The 20744-nt window shown below is 42.9% G+C and overlaps 1 protein-coding gene across 3 annotated transcripts; it reads left to right on the top strand.

The window, feature by feature from the left end:
• The first annotated feature begins 959 nt into the window (after positions 1-959).
• ttbk2a (tau tubulin kinase 2a) lies at positions 960-20489 on the top strand. 3 transcript variants are annotated; one of them, XM_085441086.1, is made up of 16 exons: positions 960-1287; positions 6053-6214; positions 7293-7440; positions 8561-8634; positions 10027-10167; positions 10566-10670; positions 11146-11211; positions 11349-11441; positions 11523-11648; positions 11786-11943; positions 12272-12479; positions 12590-12813; positions 12931-13483; positions 14329-14667; positions 15456-16423; positions 16582-20489. In XM_085441086.1, exons 2-16 carry the CDS (start codon positions 6146-6148, stop codon positions 17027-17029), a joined length of 3720 nt encoding a protein of 1239 aa, XP_085297212.1. In that variant the 5' UTR covers positions 960-1287; positions 6053-6145; the 3' UTR covers positions 17030-20489. The 3 variants fall into 3 exon arrangements, with proteins under 3 accessions (XP_085297212.1, XP_085297214.1, XP_085297213.1); XM_085441087.1 differs by lacking the exon at positions 960-1287 and adding an exon at positions 2109-2397; XM_085441088.1 differs by lacking the exon at positions 14329-14667.
• Positions 20490-20744: the final 255 nt, after the last annotated feature.

The following is a 20744-nucleotide window of genomic DNA, read 5'->3' as shown; positions in this document are numbered from 1 at the left end:
GCTTTCACGGCTGTGCTTCATAGTTAGTATGATGTGTTGATATGCTGTGTTTGGTTTTGTGATTTATGGCCGCACATGTCCACTTTGGCCTCATCTTTCTAAAGGACATTGTTCCAGAATTCGTGTGGTTTGTTTAAATGCAATTTTGCATTCCCAAGCTGTGCTACTTAGAGAGAAGAGACTAGAGAAGATGGATTTTTTGCAATTTCCCCTATATCACACTGTGTAGCATTGTAATAACACACATCTGAGTCCTGCGGACCAGCAAAATGCCACAACCTCTGCTTTTATAGAGATGCTCACACTTGCTGATGATCATTTGATTAGCAACACCTTGCTATTACTTGCCCTCTTTAATTAGAAGTATTTTGTGTGCACTTGGCTTTTCACAGAACTCTATGCAGTCCTGTTTAAACTTTCTATTTCACATGACCGAAAGCAGAGTTTTGAGGTAACTTATTTACCCCAACTCCATTACAATTGTTTTACTATATCATCTTTCCTTTCTTTAGATTGAACTACAAGAAAATCACGTAATCACTACATGTAAATGCAACATTTTTTGACAATATCTTTGCTGTCGCACTTTTTTCTGTTCCACTTAAATAAAAACCGTGTATCGTATGTTTTGTATTGTAAAATACACTTTTCATCACTGAGTCTTGTTGTTTGTATAGCAATGGCGTCTTTTGCTTAATGCCGCCCCCTAGTGTTATTGATAAAAAACCGTCTTTTGTGGCCGCGTTCCAAACCAAACCGATTGTATCCTTCATATTATCCTCTAACATCATTTTCTCATATCTCCTTTGTACGTCCATATACGATGACACTCCGCATACGCTTTGGGCTGGGAAAACAAACGCAGACGCGGTGACTGCGTACTGCGCGTGCGCGCAACGCTAAACCGCGGAGACGAGCTTTAAAGAGGGCCCCCTCGCGCGCGTGGCCGTGCTGTTGCGAGGGGCCGAATCGGGGCCGCGCGCGCAGGAAGGCTGCTGATCATCAGAGTTGTCACGTCACGGATCCGCAGCGACAGATAAAGATGCTGAGGTGACAGGCAGAAGGAGAAAACGGACGATCACACTCAGACATATTTCCTTCGCTCCTCCATTCGCTCTTTTATTTTATTTCCAGTCACCGACAACTCCACCACCACCTCCGCCTATGGACGCTTCGCTCGCTATGGGATTCCGCTCGTTGTCGTCCCCGCCGCCCCCAAACCAAAAGGATTTTTCGTAACCACACCCGGCTCTTCTTTGGAACAAGGGCTGGCAGCTCAGACCCGAGGTAAGGATCCAGATGATTTAGTGCCTCCTCTTTTTTTCCACCACTCTTAACACCCCCATGTTTGTCGGCGGCAGCTGCGTACATGCGTTCGGTTTGTTAACCTGCATGTTGTCAGCGCTTAAAGTCAGGCAGGATGGGCTTGCGTGGCCTGCGGGTGGCCAGTGTGCGTGGACGCGCCTGAGTAAATCTGCTGTGGCAACCAAATCGCTATGCAACAGCTCTCCACAGCAAAGCCGGGGTCAGTCAATGCAGGCAAGAGAAGGGGTTTAATTTTGCAGGGCGGCGTGACACCTTTGCTGGGACTCGGCTGTAGCTTGTTATCGACACATCCCGTTGAATACGATACAGAAGGCCTCTCTGTATTTGCTTGGTCACTGTGGTATGCACTAACAATGATCAAAAAGATGCACTGGAGGCAAGTGTAGCTCTTTACGTGAATGCATCTTTGATTCCCTATATAAACACACTTTCTGGTCCCATCCTTCCCAGCTTCCCAGTCTCCTCTTGATAGAACCCATCGTTCTGGAGAGAAGTCAGTCCAGAGATTAATTTTCATCCAGCAGCAGTCTCTCCGTCCTACCACTGAACCAGGCCACTCTTGGATTAGGCAGAAGATATTCTCATTGGATCCAGGCTTATACGCATGTATGCATAGCAAGCTTTCAGGGTCAGGTCTGATTTGTTGTTGTTGTTGTTTTTGTGAATATTCACCATCAAATCACATTCATATTCACTCTCAAGGAGAGCTACTCTGCGGCAGAATCACTCATTGACATTTCATGATGCTTTTTGTAGCTGTAAACTTGCAGCTTCCAGCAGACCTAAAGGGCAGAGGCGATGACCAGCTGCAGTCAGCAAATGAAAATGGCACTGCACCATCGTCGCCATGGAGATGCTGGGGTCAGGAAGCGGGATGCATTATGAGGCAGGAGCTGGCTGTCATACGCGGCTTTTAATTTTGGGGTCCAAAAGCTGCTTCTGGTGGGCTTGTTGTTTTCTCTCTCGTCATTGGCGGTGTCTGGTATGGAGGAGGAGGAGGAGCGGAACCGTGCCCCCTCTGTAAGGCGTTAGATTAGTCACAGCGTGAGGCAGCCGGGCTGGCTTGTGCAGGTGTGTTGATTTGTGCAATATGTGTACAAGCTTATGTTTGAATGAATGCTGGTGTGTTTGTGGGTCAAAGATGGCCTCAGATGAAGCCACTATTTAAAACTTTCTTTCCCCACACCCTATTTGCATGAAATAACAACCTCCAACTTCTGACTAATTGTAAGCAAATTATCTGCTACAGCCTCTTATATGTGATACCCAGGTGTGACCCTGAGGAAAAAACATCCTGAAGGAAAGCACAGGAACATGGGATGACCTTGAAGTTCTCACTCAGAGCACTAGTTATTCAATCACAGAGAAAGTTGCCCATCCCTTGAGGATATGAGCATTTTTGTGCAGCACGTTTGATGGCATGCTCTGTGATTTTGCATAAGCAGCAATTAGCTCAACGTTGAGAATTTACAGTTGGCTCAAAGACTTCCTGTGTTCATCGCTAATTTACCAAGAAAAATACTTTTATAGAAGTTTAGCCGGTGTGAATTAAAAATATTTCCTCTTTTGATTTACTTTTGATTCTCTTGAACCAAAGCAAGATAAAAGATTCAGGAGGTATGCTCAGGAGAGAAGAGGAGTTAGAGAGAGACAGGTGTAACAGTGAAGCTGGGGGGAGCGGAGGTAATGAAGGTGGTTGATTTTAAATACCTGGGGTCAATCTTTCAAAGCAATGGAGAATGAAGAAGAGAGTGCAAGGCAGCGTGGAGTGGGTTGGAGAGTCAGAGGCAATTTGTGACAGTAGGATGTGAAAAGGAAAGGTTTACAAGATGGTAGTGAGACCTGCTATGACGTATGGTTTGGAGTTGGTGACACTACCAAAAAGACAGGAAGCCAAGCTGGAGCTGTCAGAACTGAAAATGCTAAGATTTTAAATGGGAGTGACCAAAATGAACAAGATTAGAAATGAGTACATGAGAGGGAGAGCTCAGGTTGAACAGTTTGTAGATAAAGTTAGAGAGGCAAGGCTGACATGTGCAGAGGAGGGATAGCAGATATTCTGGGCAAAGGATGTTGACGCAGGTGCAAGGGAGGTGTAAAAGAGAAACATCACAGAGCAGCTTCATGGATGTAGTGACAGAGGACACGCAGAGGGTAGGTGTGACGGAAGAGGATGTTAGGGATCATGGGTGAGATGGAGGCAGAAGATTCACTGTGGCGAGCCCCCAAGGGAGCAGCTGAAAGAAGAAGAGTGAATGACCCAATGCTTAAAAGAACTAATGGTGAATGAATGTCAGCACTCACTCTGCTGTGTTTGGTATAGTAATTGGAAAATTCTAGCATGTGAAATGGTGACCGTGATCTCTGTTAATCCAAGCCTGCTGACAACAGAATGAGTGGCACTCCTGTAGAGCATACTCTAGTATAGTTCGACAATCTAAAATGTTTTAGTATCATTAAATATGGTTTTCAGTCATTTTTACACAATAAAAGGTAAGGATTAGGGTTAGGGTTAGCCTCAAGGCTTCTTCAGCAGTAAAACTGTGCTACATCCTAGTTCATCGCAAAACAGTACAATGTAGAGATTAGTGGCATTTTAAACTAAATCAGAGCATATATACTGAATATATGCAGTGTTATAAATGACCGCACACAAATTTCCAACCTTGCATTGTCACAAGTCTGATCACTCAAAGCCGCTTCATTGTGCTGCACTGGCCAAAACGCACAACCACTTTAATGTCATCTGATATTTTTTACACTGCGCTGTTTTTACGACATTTAGTAAGTGATTGTTGATTTCGAATTATCGCACGTGTCTTGATTTCAGTTAAGTTTTTCCATTATGAAGATATTTGGTTTGTCGTGTATTTTGTTGAGCTCTATGCATGCCATTTGTTACATGTTTGATATGTTTAACCGCCTATAAATAAAGCATAAATTAGCTTATTATTATCCTCGCTACACCAATTCATGTAAAACAAAAAAACTGAAAAGCTGTAGGAGATGTAGACACATTCATAGTAGGAAGCATATATAAATATGCAGCTGGGGTCATAATCAAGCCCCTTTTGTCCCGTGAAGGTAAACATTTTAAAATAGACTGTAGTGTTAGTGTAATGTAAGTCCATTACAGTAATTGCGAGTCATTAAAAGGGATTTGTTTGGTCCAGTTGTGTCGTTGGATCTGTGTAGCTTCAACAAAGACCACCTTACTCCTGAGCCTTAACCTTGGGTCACATTTCATGCTCATCACTTCACTGTTATCTACTCTAACCACACTTCTCCCTCTTCCCAGCCTCACTAGCATGCTGCATGATGGGATTGATTCCCTCCTTGATGCCGGGATCATGCCCTGTAACCAAATAGTGTTTTGAAGGCTCGTTGCGTAACCGTAGATGCTCGGGCGCCGTGTACAGAATGATGAATCAAAGTCGGGCTTGCTGTAAGCGAGTGTTTGAAGGCGGACTAAAGGAAGTATCTAGCGAGTGCTCTCCGGAGGAATGTTTATCTGCGACACGGATGTTGTATAATGCAGGAACATGGACTCGGTTTTTCAAAAGGAAATTCCATTTTAAAGTTGATGTGTGTTAAAGGAGTTTGGCCACATCATGTCAGCCTAATTAAATGATTGGTAACACTTTTTAACAGGTTGTATTTTATAGAGATTCTATAAATTATTATTAAGTTTATTAATAATTTTTCTATTAATGCATTAGAAGCCTTCAATTTGGCTCCTCTGGAAGGTGTTTATCCTCCAGCATGGTGCTTTTTAGACATCTAGTCCAAAAATGTTTTATTAACAAATGATTACCGTGTATATGTAGTAATACTGACACAACTAACTTTATTTAATATGAACTGTAAGTTAGAATTATTACAGAATGATTCAGTATTGTGATAAATGTGAAAAGAGTTTATCTACAGCTGGATTTGACATGAATCGTCCATCTTTTCTTTCTTTTATCTTCATTCAATTTCCCAGTTGATGCCAATTTTTCTTTCTTTTGTATCAGGCGTAGGTATTATGTAAGCTGTAGCTTCAACCTACACATTTTTGGTTTGTCACTTGATTTTGTTTTTTTTAATCATTCAATTTCTCGTGATATAAATGAACAGAATAGAAATAACGACTGCAGATATCCATATTTCATTTGTGTGTGGAATTAAAAATAAACTTAAAACTGTCTTACACAATGAAATGAATGAATATGTAATTTCTAAGAATAGTTGGTGCTTTGTGTAAATTCAGTTATTTATAAAAATGTGAATTTTTGTGTGGTTTGTTTTTAATCAGTTCACTACTGAGTCGATTTAAATTAAGGAAATTAAACAGACTCATTACATCTGATAATACACTCATAAGATCTGCTGCTTGGCTTTCATACACAGAAGAGGGAAAATGATACTAAGATGATGAAACCTCTTTGTAATGTAATAGTTTTGCCTGTGAGTTTGTTGGGTGAGCTTGTCTAGAAGGACAGCTGCTGGCAGCAGGTGTGGCAGCTGCTGCAATGGTCACGTATCAGAAAGCTTCAGCTATTGAGGCAACGGTCGGTCTCTCAACTGAGCGGCATGCATGCTTTCTGTAGTGTTTTTAATGCCGTAAAACCCGCTGGATGTTAGCCTGAGATGCTAAAGTGCAGCTTGGTCAAATGTAAACAGATTACAGCTGATTTCCTCCTTCCGCTTCTGACTGCTTTGTTTCTCTCTTGGACTTCCGTAGGGTTCTTCATCAGATCCCAAATGCTCTGCCCAGTGTGAGGCTGCTGGTCGTGGGGGAAGCAGTGAGGGCAGCGTCCCTAGATTTGCTGACGGGATGAGTGGGGGAGCAGAGCAAACTGACATCTTGAGCGTGCTCTCCCTGGTTAAGGAACGATGGAAAGTGGTAAGCGCCGTGTTTTCCAGCTACAATAGGCAGCGTGTTTGTGCAGCCCCATCACTGCCTGTCCCGAGGTCACCCTCTGTTCCACAAACAGGATTTCTTTGTTCCTCAAACAATGCTTCCCCTGCCTATGAGCACCACCGCTTTCTTTTTAAGTGTCTCACCTGTGTTTTCGACAGTTTGGGGTCATGTCTCTCTGTCCAGGTTCTGCTGCTGCAGTACGGGTGATCCAAAAATAGCCTGTATAGCTATTTGTGGCAGTGCATTGTGCTATAGGCAGCAGCAGCAGTGCTCCCCAAAGGCCCATGTCTCTCACTGCTGTGCCAGCCTGGGCTCCATGTGAGGCTGTTGTTCCTAACTGGCTCCACTTCCTGTCATCTAAGGAGTTACATAAGAATGCTGCAGCTAATCCCACAACTTTAGCTCCAAGTGCGACAGAAAACTCTGTGCGAGCATGGAGGACAGTGAAGGGCACATCAGAGCTTAGGGGAAATTAAAGCTGTAGTAGTTGAGATACAAGATGAGCTTGAATACTACTGGTAGTTGAGAAGCAGCTAAAAGAATGAAATAAGGACGATGCTATGCACAAGTATAGGTGAACTATAAACTGAGTCATATAAATTCCTGCTGGTTAACCAGGAAAGAAATTTCCCATTTGCCAGCAGTTTTAATCAGAATCGTTTTTTTTAAAGAAAAAACTATTCAATTCAATTAATTCAATTCTATACATTCAAATAAGAACAAAAAATCTCCAACTAAGGATCAAACCAAATCGCAGTTATATCACGCCACAGAAAGGATAATAAATACTATTAAATCGCAAGGAGGTTGGTTTTAAAGTGGAATAACCCCCTGCTCACCATCAGAAAAAGCACAGGTTTAAGGCCCTTTACAGACCCAAAGGCTACATCTGTCTTTTGCATACAGTTTGTGGGCTCATGTGCCATTGTAGTATTCTTCTAGTTGACAAAACACCTAATTGTCATAAACTCTGTGAAGCCTGAAATGATCTTCACCTCTTACTTTTACTCTGTAGAAGTAGTATTTTTATATATCATATGTGCCATCATCTTTACTCCAGGTGAAGAAGATCGGGGGTGGTGGGTTTGGGGAGATCTACGAGGCGACGGACCTGATGACGCGGGTCAGCGTGGCACTGAAGGTGGAGTCGGCCCAGCAGCCCAAACAGGTGCTGAAGATGGAGGTCGCGGTGCTCAAGAAGCTCCAGGGTGAGTGCAAATGGATTCACTGATGTCACTTATTGGTACTGGCCCATCGTCTCACACGTGCAGAGTATTTATTGTTATCATCCAGCAAATGTTTAAGAGAAGAAAAAGCATTCACAATGTCTATCCTTCCTTCCAAAAATCTCCTCCTAGGAGAAAATGCTGGTATCACTTGTTAGCATCAGAGCAGGGTAGAATAAACTCTCCCTCTGAGAATAGATATAGATCTGAAAACAGTTTGGCCCAGGGTTCAGCACAATTTGCCTCAGTCCATGCTGTGGAAAAAACATCTGTGGTGGTCCTGCTTTTTAACAGAAACAACACAGCAAGTGTACGGTTGTCTGTGCTTGGACACTCCCAGGGTTAACATAAAGTTAGATCCTTTAGGGGGACTGTGTTACTTCCATTTCTCTTTCTTTTATAAAAGAAAAAAGGTCCTTCCTTCTCCCTTTTACCCACAATGCTTTTTTACCTCCCCCCTCCCAAGAAGAAAATCAATGGGCTGGGATCATGTTTGCTGTCTAATGGCTTTGGCCTGGAGCATCGTGGTCCTGTTGCTTCCTGAGGGAACCAGCATATAATTTGAGATGGGCTCAATTCCAGCCCCCCAACCATTGCTGACCCGCCCAGCTGTAGAGAGTAAATATCAACCAGCAGATATATAAAGCATAATGGAGTCAAATATAACCCACTTTCAACTTTGATGTATTTTTACCCTTAAATAACAATTTTGTAATAACAAATGATCTAAATAGTAGCATTTTTAGCACGAAGGTCTTGTCACTAACTATGCATGTAGACGCTGCTAGCTGAAGGGCTTTGGGGTGTGGCTGCAGCCAACCTGCCGGTGCAGCAATGTCCTTCCCATGCATAAACACACACACAAATGCTCAAGGCATCCATGCACACATGTCTAGACCTGGTGTCATGTGCTATATCCCATAAATCAGCAGGGAAATAATACAGTGAAGCTGCTGATGAGAGGGCACGGACATTGGATACGGTAGGGCGACTAAGTATGGGCACACACATCATTATGATTCATACAACCAGCCCTCAAATAATACAGCACGTGTAAGGTGAGAGGAAGGATCCTGAAACTCTCTTGTCCTTTTTCTCTTAGGTAAAGACCACGTGTGTCGCTTTGTGGGATGCGGCCGTAATGACCGTTTTAACTACGTGGTGATGGAGCTTCAGGTTAGTCCCAAGGGAAAAGACTCGTCTCTAAAAAGACTCTAAATGAAGCTTCTTTAAGAGTCAACTAAATCACTCACCAAGCAAGTGTCAAACATTTGCTAATTTCAGTTTGTGCAATAAAGATTTTTTGCCTTTCTGTGTTTCATATATTTGGAAATGTAAAAAATGTGGGAATTGGATTACTGGCTGTCCAAAGCATTTTAAAATCACAGAGTCAAGCTAAGTTAAAGCTCTAGAATTTATTTGAGTGGACTTTTAGACATTTTACTCAGTGATTATTTGGGAAATTAAAAAAAAAAAAAGCACAACCATGCAAAGAGCAAGAATAACAACACAAACAAAGGGAAAACTAAATTAATAAGAAAAAAAACTTATAATTGAGCTAATAAACATCCTCATAGCACCTATTCTGCTTTGATCACTAGCTTGCTTCTGTTTAGCGTATTTCCAGTCATGCTGTAACTGTGTCTTGTGGTCATAGCCACCATTCAGTCAATATGTGCAATGTTTGACCATTTTGATTATTTACCCTGGCCTTGATTGGACTTTGGGCTGTTGACTTGGAGAAATCATGGTGAGCTCTTACTCAAAGTTACTGTTATATAGAAGATGGTTACATGAAACCAAAGCAAATAAACATTTTAGAAATTTCTAAAAAATACTGCTGCATGTAAATAATTCAGCAGCTAACCTACAGTATATACAAAAAAACCAAAAAAACCAACAAATATGGCCAAAAGAACAGTAACTATTTCCACTTTAAATGCATGTAGCATTTTGCAGAATATCAGGCAGAAGCAAACTCAAGCTGCAGGCTATTGATAGACTGCATCACATGCTGTGAATTGCAGGTATAAGATTCGTTTTCCATCGACCACATGAGGCTGTGTTACCCAAGACATGATCAGAAATTATAAATGCATCCTACTTGAATTGGATAGTAGTTGGCCTTGGGGTGTTATGAACGTGTGATCTGGTTGTAATTTGTGCAACCATTCCCACAGGAATGTCAAATTTTACTGCACCGCACTGGCTCCCGACCACACCATGTGTTTAAACTGTTGTGTGCAGCTCAGTTCATGTTGTACCTCACTTTTGGCTTGTTTCCTGCCCGCTGAACACATCTGTCTATCGCCCAGGCCAAACATTTCAAACAGTAAAGCCTTTGATTTGTATGTATCTTTAAATACTTTGTTCTTTTGTTTCATCATGTTTCAAACACTGTTCACTTTGTTTAGAGCACGATGGATGGATGGATGGATGGATGGATGGTTGGATGGATGGATGGATGATTTGATTGATTGACTTGTTGTTCATTAAAAGCCAGGTGCAATGGGGAGATTTATCAGACAACTGCCTCTATACTAATAACTCGCTTGCGTGGCCCTTTAGGGTCGAAACCTGGCCGATTTGAGGAGAAGTATGCCTCGAGGAACATTCAGCATCAGCACCACCCTCCGTCTGGGGCGCCAGATCCTGGAAGCTATAGAGAGCATCCACTCTGTTGGCTTCCTGCATCGTGACATCAAACCGGTGTGTAGCAGGGAGTTGGGTGCAGGACATTCTTTGATTGCACATATGTCCCTACAGTATATTCAAGGCAGATAAGTAATATAAATATAGTCATATTTTTATTTCTATTGTCAGCATTGGACTCTGCCACTGACATCATTTTTTTGTAACTGGCTGCTAACATTGCTGCTGATTCAGTAGTTTGCTTTTTGCTTGCAGTAAGTCGGCTCAGCGTCAGTGTTGGCTAGATTCCTAAAACTAACAAAATGTAAATATTGTTTATCATCTGAGGTGCTGTCTTAAATTATATTCCCTTACTGGAAGACATTTCTTATTCATATATGGATATACTGTAAATAGAAATGACATTTTATTGCACATAGATTTCACTCTTTTTCAACTTCCTGTTTCTGCTACAGTCCAATTTTGCCATGGGTCGCTTCCCCAGCACCTGTCGTACCTGCTACATGCTGGACTTTGGTTTAGCTCGCCAGTTCACCAACTCTTGCCAGGAGGTCCGACCTGTAAGTGCATTCTCTGTTATGGCTTATATACTGAATCTGAAGGAGCAGTATGTAGGATTTAGTGACATCTAGCTTTTAAACTGAGGAGTGGAACTATATGAAAGTCCTATTTTAGCTCTATTTTAACTTGCACATTTAAAAACATGGACCTTTCCACTGATAAAGGTTCTGCTCTGTTTACTGAGTTTTTGTGTAGCTTATTGTTTTGGTCTGTTGTAAATCCACAATGGAGACAAAGTTAACAAGTAACTTTTGAATATAATGCATGTTTTGCAGCTATAAAGACAGATACTTTTGTAGTTTCGTGTAGAGTATTGAAATTCAAACCAATTCTTATCTTGTTCTCCAAATCTCTGTTTGTAACAGGAAGCAAATTAAAAGTTTATGTCTAAAAATCTTGTTTGAAACTAACCATAAACAAGTTAGATATCATCAGCATCACCATTTAATGACTATGCCTGTCTTTATTTGTCAGCCCCGTCCAGTCGCAGGGTTTAGGGGAACAGTGCGATATGCATCTGTCAATGCGCACAAGAATAAGGTCAGTATCTGCCAAGTATGTGATAGAGGTTTTGTTTCATCTGTGATGCTGTCCTGCATGCGTCTTCCTCTTCTTTTCTTTTTTGACAGTCAAACATTATCCAATCCTGTTAACTCAGAGTTGTTTTCATTCTGCAGGAGATGGGACGTCACGATGACCTGTGGTCTCTCTTCTACATGTTGGTGGAGTTCTTGGTCGGTCAGTTGCCGTGGAGGAAGATCAAGGATAAAGTGAGGGCACTGAAAAAAATGAGCTCTGTCCTGGTGGCTCCAAATGATGACATATAATTGATGTGTGTTTGTGTATTTTAGGAACATGTGGGAAAGCTGAAAGAGACTTATGATCATCGTCTGATGCTCAAACATCTACCGGCAGAGTTTGGTGTGTTCTTGGATCACATCTCCAGCCTTGACTACTTTACCAAACCTGACTACCAGGTATGATTTACATTCAATAAAGAGGGAAGGTTTTCCTGTATCATAACCTGAGCAAATCGCTCAGGTTTTGGAGTGCATGTATATTTTCTGCTTCTATCATGATGAATTGATGATTATATATTTTTGTGTTGTTGCAGCTGTTGATGTCAGTGTTTGACAATAGTATGAAAACCTACAATGTTGTGGAAAATGACCCCTATGACTGGGAGCGGACCACTACTGATGGCACGCTGACGATTAGTGCCAGTACCACGACACCTCAACATCACACTCGCCTCACTCCAGCACACATGGGGTATGTTTGAAATATATACATGTATAAGTACAGAACATGTTTTATGGTGTCTATTTTCAGTAACTTCATGTATGGCTGAAATTTCTCTTGGGTCCATTTAAAAAAAAAAAAAAAAAAAAAAAAAAAATATATATATATATATATATATATATATATATATATATATATATATATATATATATATATATATATATATATATATATATATATATATATATATATATATATATATATATATATATATATTTATTTATTTATTTATTTATTTATTTATTTTTTTTAATATCTTCAGAGACATTGAAAGTGTGTGCACCTTTTCTTGTTACAGTATGGCAAATGCGTCCCTGATCCCTGGCGATCTGCTGAGAGAAAATACAGATGAGGTTCTGCAGGATGAGCAGCTCAGCGACGTGGAGAACAACCCTGCTCCAGAGCGTCTGCCGGGCTCTCCCCTCCACCCGCACCGGAACCAGGAGACTGACGTCTGGGAGGAGCTGGATCGCAACCGTAACCGCATCAGGACAGCTGTCTGGAAGGTAAAAGCCACAGGGAATTCAAAGAAAATATAAGAAATGAACTTCACCTGCTTCTTTGGCATTTAAGTTACTTTTTAAAAAACAAAACAAAAAAACACTGTCTCCCACAGACGGCAGCGGAGGAGGAACACTGCAACAACCAGGGCAACCAAGGGCACCAGAGCCCCTATGCTGGTCCAAGCCTGGGTTCCCCTGTCAAACTGCACTCTGAGGTGGTGGCTTCAGACCGTGATGGCCCTCTGCTCAGGAAGCTCCGCAACATCCACAGCTTCGAGCTGGAGAGGAGGTTTGGCCTGGAGTCCAAGCCCAGCCCAGAGCGCTTCGTGGATGCCTGGTAAGTCTACTAAGCAACCAATACTTGTACTGCACGGTAATACTTACTTTCTTATCTAAATTCACCTTTAGGTAGACCAGAAGGTTGATTGTTTGCATTTGTCTTGTATATGTTCAGTTCAGCAAAGCAGCAGCTAGGCACTCAACAACAGGAGAAGGAATCTGACAGAGCTGCTATCATCCCAGTAACTCAGGCTCAAACTGTAATTGCCGGGGAGCGTCCTGATAGGGTTTGGCACTATGATGAAGAGTTCCTATCCGGTGGTGGTTCTCCTAAGCCAGCTTCCCCTGGATCGTTAGAGCAGGGAGAGGGGGCAGCCAGCAGTGGGGGATTTGTGGCCCTCAATTTGAGCTCTGGGAGGCAGGACTTTGACTCAAGGGAGTGGGTAATGGTGGAGCGACCCAGCGGGTCCCCAGGAGTCAAGGCTACCACCAGCCCTTCGGAGGAGGATGAGGAGCCAGAGGTGCTACAACCAGATGGACAGGATCCTGGATGGGAAAAGGGCAGCCAGAGCCCTAGATCGGGGAAAGCCAAACAAGAAAGCACGGCCTCTTCCAAAGGAAGTGTAAAAATGGACAAGTTGGAGCTTAGTGTGGGCCCTGCAGGGCCCTTGCCCCCAATCACTCCAACCAGCCCGGCTGAAGCTCTGGCTGAAGGAGTCCTCACACAGGTAAGCACTTTCATTTGAATACCATATCATAACATGGCATACATAATCCTGACTATAGTCAGCATTTTACAAGGTTAAAAAGCTGCACAGAGTCAGAGTTCTAGGTATAGAACGTAAATGCTAATATCATTCAACAGAGTGTCACCAGCTGCATCTTGCTGTGGTTTGAAGCTAAATGTTACTGCTTTATGTCTGCTCGCTTCTTCACTTGTGTGTATTTGTTAGAAAAAGATAGTTGTGACACAACTCAGAGCTTTTTATCAGATCACAGCATGGGAGAAAGAGGTCTTATGGCTTTGATTTACTTTAATTTGTAATCAATCTAATTATTTATTTGCAGGCATTTGGGTTAAGTGGTTGCTTTTTTCCTTTTTTGCTTCTCAAATCAAACTTTTTATTTCCAAAATATGTTTTGATTTGCTTACCTTAAACTACTTTCTTGCTACTTACCTATTCATAACATCCCAGTAGTCTATATCTTCCATTTCCATATTGCTGCTCTGTCTCTGAGCTTAACTTTGACTGATTTTAACATGTAAGAGAACAGACCTGCTGTCTATCCCCTGACTTCCTCTGCAGTCCGAACTTCTATATCCAGATTGCAAACATAAACTGCCATAACAAAAACTCCCTGACTGGTCTCCATCTTTCTTCATCAGTGTATGCAAAAATTTTAGAACTTCTTTAATTGATCCCTTCATCACTTAAAGCTCTGCATCCTGCTCCCCGCTAGCGCAGCCTGCTTGTCCCACCTCACAGTACTTCCACTATACTTCCTCAGTCCCTCACAAATCTCACAACCCCTCCTCTCTCCACCTCCCACTTCTTTCCCTCCCATCTCTTAGCTCCCTACCTCTCCTCCATCTCTGCCCGAGGAGATTGCGGTCCGGACATCCAGCCCCATCCCTCTGCGCTCTCCCAGTCCTCACACCCTCCTGACCACCTTGTCGGACCCACTGCACCAACGTCAGCTGCCGGCCCTGAGGCGCAGCCAGTCCGCCGACCAGCAGCCGCAAGAACGCCCCTCCTCTTCCTCCTCCTACCACGCCTCCCTACCTCTGCCACCAAACCCCACCCCCAGCACCTGCTCACCCAGTCGCAGGAAATTGCCAGCCATCCCTGCGGGTGCTGCCAACACCAAGTTTCCCTCAGTCATTCGCATCACCCGTGCCCAGCTTCAGCAGGTGATGAGCCCATCACAGTCCTGTAAAAAGAGACCTCCATTCAGCTCCCTCTACATCAGTAGCATTACACCCGCTGTCAACATTTTTGTTCTTTTTTTGTTTTCATTTAAGTTGCTGGTTTTGGCTTCTTTTCTTCATTTGGCTTGCTTATTGTGTTGCTGTCAGGCAGCTCTCTCCAGAAACCATAAGGGGCATTGTGCAGGCCAGACAGAGCATGGGTCAGATGTGTCCTTGTGTCTGGACATGTGTTCTTGTGATCTGGATAGGGTTTGTGTGTTTGTCTGATTGTGGCATGTGTGTTTGGAATGTCGAGTCATGACTACAGGTTGCATGGTCTCTTTTGTTTCAGATCGTCTTTGTCCTCTCTATCTTTCTCTTTCTCTCTCTCTCCCTGTATTTGTTCCTCACCCTCTCTTCGCTGAAGCCCCCTGCGAAGTTGCGTGAACGTTTCCTGTCCTACTTGCTGGTTTAGTACTCACAGCTTGACTGACACTGCCATAGCACTTGTGTGTTTCGGTCTGATAATGGTAGCTATGGTATTGCATGCTGTTGCCAAACTAATCACCATTTATTACCACATTTTGTAAAATTGTTCAGTGTTCACACATCTGCAACAGGCTCTTGCTGCAGATCTACAGCACAACTCGCCATGTTGTAGTCTATCAGCAACAGACCTTTGACAATTTAGAATATTACTGCCATTTTTTTAGTCTTTTCTTTTTCTTAAATAATACCTGTGTCTTTTTCTCTTCCCTCCCATGTCTCCACCTCTTCCCTCCCCACTCCAGTTAACGGCTCAGCGTCCTTCTGGGCTTTCCTCCCAGTCAGGTTCAGACAGTGCTCCACAGTGTCTCCTGCTGGAGAGGCATGGCGAAGCTGAAGCAGAAGCTCAACAGGTTCAGGAGCGTACAGTGGACATCAGCTCCCCGCAGGACCATGTGGCCTCCCATCCAGGGTCACCAGTAGACCCCCTGGCTGAGATGCTGGTTAATGGAGACAGCCGCACCAAAGCTCAAAGCCCTGTGCCAAGCCGCATGTCTTCCCCGCGCTGCCCTCGTTCACCGTGCTCGCCTCCTCCATGCTCGGCATCTTCCCATCGCTCTCCTCGCAGCCCCTTGTTTGCCAATGGCCGTCTTTCCCCTCCTGTTAACAACCAAAGGGATTTAAGTATTGGAACTTTCCTCAAGCTTAAAGACAATGAGAATGACTCTATCCCCACTCCCTGTGTCACAGAGCCTCAGTTGAAGGGGGAAGACCCTAGAGAAGTCAACCTGACCCCAGAACAGATCACTAGCCCAGCCTCCTCCACCCCGCTGGCTGCCCCCCGTAAAGACCCTAGCCGCAGGCAAAGTCGAATCCCTGTGCTGGAGCCCTCGGCCCTCCTGGAGCTCCCTCCACCAGGATCCGCCAAGGAAAAGCTCTTACAGAAGAAAGCCAGCCACCAAGGCCAGGTCCCCTCACCCACTGCCTCGCCATCCCTCTCTGATAGGCGTGGCCCAATGGTAGCCTCCCTCACTAGAGATCCACTGTCCTCCACCTCTGACCGCTCTCAGGATGAGGACTCTCTTATGGGCTCCCGTTCTGACCGCCAGGGAGACGACGCTCCGTCTCTCTCCTCCTCCTCTAGCCCGCTGTCCCGCAAGAGCAGGATCCCTCGTCCCGTTCAGGCAGCTTCTTCTGCTGAGCAACTGGCTGCTCAATTCATGCCACGTCCACCTCCTGGAAAACCACCGTGTCGCCCCACAGTGGAGGGCAGGTAAGTTGTTGCCTTGCATCTTTTACTTTCATTAAGATACTATAAAGATATTTTCTCTTTTATTTATTTAATTTAATAATTTATGCCAAGAAACTTGATTTATCTCCATTTGAGCTTTGCTGTAAAATATCACTCGCTGTTTTTCATGTTTCACTCAGGCTTAGACGTTACCGCATCCGAGCTGGCAGCACCAGTGACTCAGAACTGCTGACGTGTATTGCTCAGCTAATGCATGGCTCCCGTGGCTCCCCCCTTCACCACCGCTCCTCTGCCCAGCACGGGGGCTCCAGGATGGGCATCTGCAGCCTGACGAGCTCTCCGCACCACCACCGCAGCTCGAGCGCCTCCCCCCGCAGTTCCTCCTCCCTGCAGCGCTCGGTCAGCTCCTCGCCCTCTCGCCACGAGCACCGTGGCGGCGGAGGAGGGGGCTGCTTTGGCCGCAGCCGCTCACCCCCTAGCTTCTCCGGCTCGCCGCCTCCCCGCCGCTTCTACCACCACCACCAGGATACATGCTGTAGTCGGCAGGCGCGCACCAGCCCGTTCCACCTGTCTAGAGGAAAAGGCTGCAGCAAAGAGAGCAAGTGCTCCAGCAAACTAAGTAGATAGACCCCACCAGGTTGAGTTGCTATAGCAGAGAAGTTGTAATAGGACAGACATCAGCCAGTGAGTCTTCCTGTATAATCAGTAAAATAGTCTGAACTTTACTCCTCTCACAGTTTGTCAGTGTTCTCTTCGCTCCTTCTGTTTTTTGCATAGGCTTTGTCATTCAGTATGTGTCCAGCTTTTAAATACCACCCCAGTGATTGTAGTTTTGCACTAAGGCTGCCGGACTCCTGGAAAACATATTTTAAAAAAAGACTTTTATTAATCTTTGTGGCACAAGCCGGGATATCCAGAAATTTTAGTCCAACCCCCAAAAATGCTGCCTTTCCCAAAACTCTGAGGACATTAAATACTTGTTCACAAGCTGAATGACGATGCATGACTAGCAGACTGAACTTGAATTGGTGGAGTGCGTCCTTTATGATAATTTACCAAACAGGCAATGTTGTGTCAGGGTCTTCTTTTCATTTTTACAATCAATGCTGTAGTTTAAACCGTTCATGCAGCGCTGTAACACATAAATCAGAAGTTAGTTGGACCAGTGGGCACATATATAAAAGTCTCCGGATTATTGAACTTTGATTTGTCCTGCACCGCAATATATTAGAACTTATTTATCCCCAGCACTAATGCATTTGAATCATACTGATGGGATTTGCGACTTTAATTATTGGCCGGAGGGCCTAACTCAGATCAGGCAGGGTATAACGTTTTCTTTCTGATAAATGTGAATGCATAATAGGCAGAATTTGTGTATTTATTGAGATATTTATTTTGATGCTTAGCAATGCTTACGACTCCTATCCTCTCGCGTGCGATCGTTAAAGTGTGGTTTTTGTGTCACGTGCATTCGTTTTTAAAATGAGGGGATCGCTCAAAGCGACCCTTTATACAATCAGTCATGTAAAGCATGTGAGGACTCACACCTTTTTGTGCCTACTGTGTTGCTGAGAGGGAATCTGAAATGTCACACTGGAATGAAGGAATTAGAGGTTAGACTTGTGATGTTTTAGTAGCAGTAGTAAGTTTAAACGACTCAAGGTGCACTGATGTTCGTCGTAGCGCGTGCCTTGGCACTTCGGGCAGCTTGAAGATTCACTTTGGTGTGTTTGTAATTAGCGGAGGAAGATAAAAACAACAAAAAAACCAAGAGCCAAAAAACAGACTTGTGCCAGCGGTTATAAGACAACCCTTTTCATTCATTTATGTAGAAAAGGTAGCAACACAAATGTTTGTTAATCAAACATAATTTGAGCAGCAGTTTACTTAAGGACAAAGTAGCTATTATTTGTAACAGGAAATATTAGCTGTCCTGTCTACATACCAGGCCAGTGTTTGAGATAAAACTCTGAACAAATGTGAATTTCAGACCTCAAAAAAAAGAATTTTGTCAAATGTTATTGAAAACGGAGGCCATATGTACATATTTCTCACACCAAAACGATGCTCCATGCCTCCACGTGCGAGAATGTTTTTTTTTCCGTTCCCGTTTCTCCCGCACCGGAGAATGTCTTTTATATAACGACATACAGTATACGTTCTGTGCACAAGGTAAAGAAGCCAGAGTGTTGTTTGTGTTCAGTTTTTAGTCAGGATTCCTCACTGAAGCTCTCCTCCACAACCTATTCCCACTCCTCTGCTTGTAAGATACTGTAAAATAACTTCAGCTTCCTTCCAGTGCTTCTCTTTGCATGCTCAACAGAGAAAACCCCCCAAATCGACTACTGAGTAAAAAGCCGCATAACACTCATCATTATATAGCATTTACCACATTGGCCATTTCCTGTTAGGTGAATCTCTAAATCTTCTCTGGCTCATATTAAAAACTTGCTTTCTTACCTGATGTTAGTTTTCTGCACCGACCTGGGATGATTCTATCATTGCATATAATTGTAGTGACATGCAAAAATAAAAGGAGAACAGACTTTCCTGCATTTTACAGTCTTGCATTGTACTCACGAGCTGAAGCCTGATGGTAGTCACAGTCACAAACCACATCGCCAAATATTTTGATATACTTTGCAGTTTGAGTTGAGATGAGAACGTCTTATTTCTGTCGATATTAAACAATGCTGTTTCGTCTGACTCATGTAGATTTCGCAGGTACCTACGCTAGCCTCACAGAGCAGCTATGATGACTCATCCTGAAGGCAGACATCGTTCAGTCAGTCAGCCGCCTTAATGTCTCTTCTCTGCCCCTCTGTGCATAGCGAGGGATGACTGAGCCTTGTCTGTGTTGGAGATCATTCCAGTATTAGGCCAAGCCAAGCCTTTCTCTCTCTCTCTCTCTATTATCTCACGGTCTATAAATGGCATGTGCTACCATGCAAACCCTCGCCACTGAAATCAGTGCTGAAAGACTTCTGTGTCAGAGCCGGAGCGCTCCACTGTGAGAATGTGTGGACCATTTACTGATCGACTGGTTGAAATTGGAGAATTTCAGGGTGCCGTATTCAAGGTGTGTTTGCAGTGTGATAGCTGTATGCTTTCAAATGGCTGTGCAATTTATACATCGCCAGCGAGCAGTCTTTGAATTCCCCCTCTTTCAAGGCTTCGAAGTTCAGAACGCTGTTGTGCAGACTTTTAATATATACCTGTAAAATATTGAAAGTAGTATTTAAATAATATCATTATCGTACAAATATGACATATATCCTAACGGGCTTCAATGAAAGGGAAGGACAGACACTAAACAGTGTGCTGCTGATTTTAAAAGATAATCAGATTTCTTATCATGGGTTTTAATATTATTATCTCACAAGTGGTGTGTAGTCGTAGGATTAGTGTTACCTTCCAGATGAGATTTTTCTTTGTCACTTTTAACAGTGGCTCGCTATTAGAAAGTGTCATATTTATAGTAGCTTGTTGGGGGTTTTTTGTGGTTACACAAAGCCACAGACCAACAGAATAAAGCCAGCTGTTTTGTTTTATTTTGAAAGGTGAGATGGAAACTAATAAAAGCTTTGGTGTGCACTTGTACACTTCTCATGTCATGATATTGAATTGCTTATAAATACTTGACAGAAATTATTTATTGTGACTTTTGCTAATTTGCCCATCTGTCATTTTCACTTGAGTTGTTGGGATTTTTTCAATGGTTGATATTTTTGTGTTGTAATGTATGTCGTTGTTTTGAAATGTAACTGTACAGTCTCAAGGAAAGAATGTAACAAGCGGGAGTTTTGCATTGTATATACCTGTAATTATTTATGTTAATTCTATTATTTGTATCATATCAATGCCTTGTACAGTGTTTTGTTTCTTTTTGTTTTCAAATTATTTTGTATTTTATTTTTATAAACTGGTTACAAATAAAATACTCATTCCGCATGCAGAAAGAATTTTGTGACAGATTCCTGTTTATAATCCTGAAATGTTGGACACTGAGCAAGGATACGCATACTAAAATTGCTAATTTATAAAGTGCTTCTTTTTAATTGAAATAAAACCACTGGGCATTCAAGCTGTTGTTTTTTTGAAAAAGACAAAAAAAAAAGCATCCAACAAAACATAAAAAAGTAACTGAGTTAATAACATTTTACTTGCTTGTGCTTTTAAGGTTACATTGAAAATTAAAAACAAGTAAAAAGGGTTTATTCATTGTTTTGTTTTTCTAAATGGAAATGTGGAATTAGTCCCAAAATTAAATAAAATATATCACAATTTTTGAAGATTGCATTCAAAGTCAGCAATGCTGTGTGTATCTTAATACAATATG

The sequence above is a fragment of the Copadichromis virginalis genome, linkage group LG19 (genome assembly GCF_057382275.1).
Source record: "Copadichromis virginalis isolate Kocher_CV1m ecotype Utaka linkage group LG19, C_Virginalis_male_GT1.1, whole genome shotgun sequence".
Lineage (NCBI taxonomy): Eukaryota > Metazoa > Chordata > Actinopteri > Cichliformes > Cichlidae > Copadichromis > Copadichromis virginalis.
This window is presented reverse-complemented; position numbering and strand designations above follow the sequence as displayed.

What these genes read in the sequence shown, in the direction of transcription:
- ttbk2a (XM_085441086.1), top strand. Translation starts at nt 6,146, where the DNA reads ATGAGTGGGGGAGCAGAGCAAACTGACATCTTGAGCGTGCTCTCCCTG. An exon ending in GGAGGAAGATCAAGGATAAA is followed by an intron (nt 11,442 to 11,522) that starts GTGAGGGCACTG and finishes TGTGTATTTTAG; the next exon opens with GAACATGTGGGAAAGCTGAA. An exon ending in GAGCGCTTCGTGGATGCCTG is followed by an intron (nt 12,814 to 12,930) that starts GTAAGTCTACTA and finishes GTATATGTTCAG; the next exon opens with TTCAGCAAAGCAGCAGCTAG.